Source organism: Lynx rufus, unplaced genomic scaffold, assembly GCF_022079265.1.
Source record: "Lynx rufus isolate CCGP_SWC_20201006 ecotype Redwood Valley unplaced genomic scaffold, mLynRuf1.p SCAF_15, whole genome shotgun sequence".
NCBI lineage: Eukaryota > Metazoa > Chordata > Mammalia > Carnivora > Felidae > Lynx > Lynx rufus.
In genome coordinates, this window is record NW_025814829.1 from 58,323,690 (window position 1) to 58,330,707 (window position 7,018).

The window sequence follows — 7,018 nt, forward strand, 5'->3', positions numbered from 1 at the left end:
TTAAGAGGACCATGAAATCGCACTGACAAGCTCTGAGAAATTATACAGCAAGCAGGCCAAGTCACACGTATGGAAAAATCATCATGGCTGTTATGCAAATGCATCTAGTCTCTCCATTACCGAGAAATTGACACCTTAATTAGGATTATACATGATTTGATCATTACCGTAAAGATTTGGACGGAGTCTTAATATATTGCACTTAATTTCATCTTTAATATTATTTTTCTGATTTGCAGTTTCTGTAACCTAACAACTATCTTTGCAATAGAGACCTTCGGAATGATTCCCAGGTAATGCCCAGTGCCTAATCAGATTTTAATGAGGGAAGTTGTAAAAGACAAGGGTGGCAGCTAAAAAAAGGAAAAACCTCTCTCCCCCATTTCCCTGGGACCCTAATACTTCTGCCCTATATGTGATACCCTAAAATTGTATGTATCAATCATCCCAGGGATGCGGCTGTAAGGAGTTTCTGAGAATTGTTACTGCAGCTGGGGGTCCCCTTTTGTTTCATCCCCCAGTGCCTGCTGTCTTCCCATCCAACGCCTCTTTCAACCCCACTTAAGGGCCAGACTGTAGGCTGCAGTGGTGGAGACTGGGAGCAGACACTGGCTGTGCCCTCAATGACCCCAGGTCTGCCCTTGACCACTGGTCATATTCTTATGCATCTGGGAAACAGGTAGCGAAGGCATTTTCCTGGACCCAACTTGAGTTTCCTAGGAGGGCAGAGTAAGGAGTCTTCATGCTCACCCTGGGGTCACAAATGACTTTGCGTCTCTGTCCTGGGCCTGGTTTTTGTAAAATTTTAAAAAATGGAAGACAAACAATTAAGTTACTTACGGCCCTACTTCAAACATTACTGACTCCTTGATGTTTTGTACCAACGGGAGATCAATAGTGTGAATAACCTACAAATGAGATGAGCCATGTGTTATTTCGAAGTGACTTTGGGAAACATGTATAGCGTTTGGCAGTGACTTCCCTTCCTAATGAGGATTCGATTGGCATGTTTGATTTCGATGAATATTAATAACATCCGTCCACCCAAGTATCCACCATCAGAAGGGGGCATTGGTGAGTTGGAGAGGACAGAAGACAGTGAAGGAGGATTTCACCCAGTCGCCCCAGCTCACCTCCTAGTAGCTGGGATTTTAGCAGCCAGGGCATATGGTGCAGCCTAGGGAACAGTCTGTAGGTTAGTGAGCCCTGAACGGGGGCGGCAGAGGAGAGAAGGGGTTAGCTGGTGGTGGACATTTTCCTAGCGAGAAAGCCCTTTTCATGAGCAAACAGTGGCTGAAGACCAGCCTGTACGAGGCAGACATTTAGTGCTCCCTTGCCTTTTGGCCCAGTGCTCAACCACTTCCCCAGATTTTCCACTGGGTCCTTTGGAGTTGCTACCATTTAACCAGCAAACTCACCTAAATCCTCAACCATCCTCTGAGCTCCCCCCTCTTATCTCCCTCTCCCCCGCCCCCAGGACACTGCTTCACCTTCAGCCCTCTAGAGTGCTGGCTGTTTATTTCCCAACGACCCCCAGGTGCCTCGCAGTGCCATTACCACTGTCGGATCATTATTTATCCCGGGTCTTCTCAAACAAAACTAAAACGTATCTTTTTCAACACCCACCCTTTGAGGCTCATGGCATCCGCTGTACCTCCGTCCTTTCTCTGTGTTGCCGCATCCTCCCCAAAGTCCTCTCCACTCATTGATGACCTTGGCCCTGCCATGCTGTTTCCACCTCCATATCAGTCCCCACCATCTGTGCCCACACGGCTAACCCTGCCAACATCAAGGCCTTTCCTCATCCTGAGTGTCCTCTTCCTCTGCTGTGTTTCCACCACCCACTCCCATAGTCACACTGAGGACACTGGCATTACTGTCAGAATGTCTCTGCTTCCCGAAGCATCCGCTCAGACATCCCATTCTCTGACCTTCCAGCTTGCTACTCCAGCTATACTCACCACAGCTCCTCATTGTTCCCATTGGGACCTTCACTTCTACTTTCAATTTCTCCTTTTTTATTTAGTATCTTCTTACACTTTATTCCTTCAGTAGCACTAGTATCTCCTTACCTTTCTGGAATTTAGCGCCCCACAGCGCTCTGTGATTACACCTGAACAGCCAAGTGTCGGAAAAGAAAGTGACACAACAGGGCAGATTAATCACCGACTTCATGTAGGTCACCAACACTACCTGAGAATCTTCCTGTCTCTCTCTGGCCAACCAACGTCTCTACTCTCCATAACGACCTCGGACCTTATCTAATTAGCTTCCTCCTTGGACCATCTTTACTTAACAACCATCAGATGAGCTTGTCTCCACCATTCCAGGGAAATTAGAAGCCAGCACCCGGGAACACTCCTGATTCCTGATTCCAAACATATAAATCTGCAAACACCTATATCCATTCTCTCCTTTTTCCATCCTGTTACAGTTAAAGAAATTTTATTCCTCCTCTTTAATTCTTCCTCCTGTGCTTTGAACCCTCTTACTTTCTAAGGAAACTTCCAAATCCATTATTTCTTCTCTCTTGTATATATTAAACTTTGCCTCTCAACTAGATCCTCCTCGTAGGCTTTTAATCACCCCCAAGTTTTTAATTTATATAAACTGATAAAAACTTGGGGTGCCTGGGTGGCTCAGTTGGTTAAGCCAAGGTCTGTTTCTTGAGTTTTCTCTTGTTCTTTTGTTTGGAACAAATTTCTTCCGTTTCTTCATTTCCTTTGACTGCATTGGCTTCTGACTTAGAGAAGACAGCCTCTTTTCAATAGTCTTGTAGGAATGGTCTCAGGGAGGAGATGAACCTTATTGTTCAGTCTGGCCCTAGCTGTTGGTTGTCTCTCAAACCTTTGACTGTCCAAGATGCTTTCTTTAAACATTTTTTTTTAATGTTTATTTTTGAGACAGAGACAGAACATGAGTGGGGGAAGGGACAGAGAGAGAGAGAGAGAGAGAGACAGAATCCGAAGCAGGCTCCAGGCTCTGAGCTGTCAGCACAGAGCCCGATGCGGGGCCCAAACCCACCAATCGTGAGCTCATGACCTGAGCCCAAGTCAGACGCTTAACTGACTGAGCCACCCAGGTGCCCCTATGCAAGGTGCCTTCTTAATTCTGAGGGTTTTCTAATAGTTGAGGGTGTGCCAAGACCTGTCAGCCTCCCAAAGAAGAGGACCTCAGTCAGCACCTGGATGCAAGCTGATTGGAAACTGGACACATAGGCAGTGGCTTTTCAAGTATGCAAATAGACCTCTTTCAGGGAAAAGACTGGGAGATGGGTGTTCCTGTCTGTTCCCTCTGTGCCAAATCCTGGGTTAATCTCAGCTAAATGGAGTTTGTCACACTCCTACAGGACTAGTGAGTGTAAGTTCTCCTGACAACCAGAGTCAGGCGATTAAGGGAGTGTCCCCTGCATGGCAGCCATAGAAGCTGGGGCCACCGGTCATGTGCAGAAGCTCCTTTCAGAGAGATACCAGTGGTCGAAGGAGAAGCAGAGAGAACGTTAAGATGGCACTTGCCACACTCCCAAGTGTCTGGAAAGGATTTCAGTCAGTCCCTTGGTGTGCGTTAAATCAGGAGCCTGAACCCCAGACCATAACTTGTAAGATAAGCAAATAGACCTCTTCATGGAAAGATGAGGAGATGGGCATTTCAGTCTGCTCTCTCTGGGCTGAGGGTTAAGGGGGGCTTAGCTCCTGCAAGTGCTCAGGATCCCTTTTCTGCGCTGCCCCGTGGGTCTCATAGATACAAGTCCGGTTGGCTCTCAGAGCTAAGTGTTTGGGGGGCCTGTCCCTCAGGTGGAACTCTTGTAGATTGAGACTCTAGGTGTTGGGTCCAAACCCTTCAGGCTTCAGGGACAAGCTCCTGGTTGTGTGTTGCTGTGCTGGGTGTGGGGTTTATGGTCAGATTGTGTTCTAGTCACTCCTACCCATTTCGATGTGGGTGGATTTTTTCTCATTCACCCAATGTGTAGATGTTGCTCAGCTAGTTTCTGGATTTCTTTTGGAGAGAACTGTTCCTCAGATAGCTGTGGCATGGGTGTGATGGTGGAAGGAGGTGAGCTCAAGAGCCTCCTATGTCACCATCTTGAACCGGAACTGGCCTGCACTGAACCTGATATTTACCAGCCCTCATCTTATTTCCTGTTTCATCAGTGTTGACTCTTCCTTTGACTGCTGTATTGCTTTATGGGTTTTCCTAAACTTCTATAGCCAGTCTCTCTCAAGTAAAGAGAGCCTCAACCTCCTTCACCAGCCAGTAAATGTTGACTTTGCCCAGGGCTCAGCCCTGGTCTCGTGAGCTTCTCATTCTGGCAAGCTCAGCCATACTCATGGCTTCAGTAAGCATCCATCTATATACGCATGACTCCCAAATCACATCTCTGGCCTGTCCAGAGCCAAAGATCCTACCATCTACTTAACGTCTTGTTTTAGATGTCTCAAAGACTGGTCAAACTGGACATGTCCAAAAGTGATCTCGTGATCTTATCACCCGTTCCCTTACCCCATTATTTGTCCCACTCTAAAACAGATCTGTTGGGGTAACTGCATACAACCCTGCAGGTTGTCTCTGCACAGCTCCAAGAGAATCCATTCACATGGGCTATAATATGAATGGTGCCTTCAGGAGATGAACAGTACAGCAACCCTGTGTTCCTGTGTTCCTTCTCTCAGGAAATAGCACATTGAACTGTACAAGCCAAACATCTACAAGTCAAAAAGAAAAGATAAATAAGTAAATAAAATAACAAAAAAAACAAAAACAAAAACGAAAAACCAAAAAACCTAGGGCTCACGTTCATTTCTCTATTTCCCCCAGCTCATCCAGTCACTGACTCTCATTCGTTCAATCTCCTGAACCGCCCTTTAATGAGTCCGCTTCCCACCAAGCCTATCGCCACCTCTCCAATCCAAGCTACCATGATCTCAGATGGGAACAGCTGCAGTAGACACCTAACACATCTTGCCTCATTCAGTTCTATTTTCTTCTAGTTCATTTCCTTCGCTGGGGCCAAAGTGATCTTTTCAAATGCTAATTTTATAGCCTGAAACCCTTAGGGTTTTTTTTCCTTAAAATGGTAACTCCACAACGAGGCTTACAAGACCTACCATGATCTGGCCCCCACCTACTTTGCCAATCTCATCTTGCATTATGCTCCCGCCATCTTCTCTGCTCTAGACCCACCGACCTTCTTTCAGTTCCCAACTTTCTCCATACTCTGTCCCGAAACAGGAACTTCACAGGTGCGATTTCTTCCATCTGGCAACTCTTCCTTACCTCTTTCCTACTTAACTTTACCAACTACGTTTCCGTTTAATTCTTCATAGTTTAGGATAATTATATTTTCCCTAAAATGGAGGCATTTCTTGACCTTATCACCAGGTTAAATCCTGCTATAGTAAGCTTTCATTGTGTTGTATCTCTCTCCTACTTAGTTCTTATCGCAAATAAAATTTTCTATTTATTTTTTCATCACTGATTAACGATTATGTCCCCACTTGAATGTAAGCTCTCTAAGGATGGGGACCATGTCTATTCTTACTTATCATTGTTTATCCAGGTACTACCACAGGACCTGGCTCATATCAGGTAATTTATTGAGTCAGTTAATTAACTTCCTCCAAGAAGGAAACCATTCACTGGAGTCAGATTAAGCTCGTATCCATGTAGAAGGAAGGTCTGAGTAAGGAGGGACCTGGGGAAACTTTAACACTGCAAATAAATAATTATGGCTTAAAAAGGAACCAAAAACTGAAGTCAGATAACAGGACACCAAATAGAAAAGAGCACAGTGTTTGGCTCAAGCAATAAATCCGCCCTGATGGGAGGCACCCATGCAGAGTCCCAGGTGAAGAGGCCTGGTACCCAGAGGAAAGTAGCAGAGAGAGAGAGAGAGAGAGAGAGAGAGAGAGAACAAGAATGAGCAGGGGAGGGGCAGAGAGAGAGGGAGACACAGAATCCAAAGCAAGCTCCAGGCTCTGAACTGACAGCACAGACCCTGACGCAGGGCTCGAACTCACGGACCTGAGCCAAAGTCAGATGCTTAATGGACTGAGTCACCCAGGCGCCCCAATTTATTTTTATTTTTTGAGAGACAGCATGAGCAGGGGAGGGGCAGAGGAGAGAGAGAGAGAGAGAGAGAGAGAGAGAGAGAGAGAGAGAGAATCCCAAGCAGGCTCCAGGCTCCATCCCACAACCCTGAGATCATGACCCAAGCCAAAGTCAAGAGTCAGACGCCCAGGTGTTCCCCCTGCCCCCACTGCCAGGCATTTTTATCCAGGGAGCCCATTCTAACGCTCCTAATCCTATTCCCACCAGTACTCTGTTCAAAGGTCACCACCACTGGAAGGCCTTCTGGATGTCTGCCCTCCCCTCCCCCCCCCCCCCCCCCAGCGAATTTCATGTTTCTTTCTCTCATTCACCACACTCTCTGTTTTCCTTCCTGGTCCACCTTGAACACTAAGAGGCAAACGTCCTGAGGGTAGACAGGCTGTTTTACTAATCTCTGTTTGCTATCAGTGGCATAGGAGCTAGCCATTCAAATGTTGTCTGACTAAATAAATTCACAACCAAAGTGAATGATGACTTCTAATGGACTGGTTTTTCTTCTGTTCTTGTTTCAGTCCCAGTGGCTACCTGGTTGCTGCTTTCCTCTTTGTTCTGATGCTATTGTTCTTCAGTATTCTAGTTTTGAGCTATTTCCATTACATGAGGATCTATAAACAACGTATTTACGAAACACTTAACAAATATGAAAGAACACCAAAGAATAATTAGGTGGAACCAAAGCTTGTACAGTAGGGATGTATATATATTTATGTAGAGAGAGTATGTATATATACTTACATTGCAAGTGTGGGTGTGACCAAGACATACAAAGCACATAGTATGTATCATCAAATTCAAGCTCCGAAGAATGTTTTTGAATTGCCCCAAGACGAATATCCTCATATCCGTTGTATATTACAAAATTAACGTTAAGGTGTTTGCACTTACCTTAAGGTACTCTGTATGCTCTTCC

General features: G+C 45.7%; 1 protein-coding gene across 1 annotated transcript in view; it reads left to right on the forward strand.

The window, feature by feature from the left end:
- Positions 1-6,774, forward strand: part of CATSPERE (catsper channel auxiliary subunit epsilon) — a 199,859-nt gene extending 193,085 nt beyond the window's left edge. Inside the window, exons 20-21 of the mRNA XM_047077101.1 lie at positions 240-293; positions 6,621-6,774. Coding sequence (XP_046933057.1) covers positions 240-293; positions 6,621-6,774 — 208 coding nt within the window. The remainder of the gene's footprint in view (positions 1-239; positions 294-6,620) is intronic.
- The last annotated feature ends 244 nt before the right edge of the window (positions 6,775-7,018 follow it).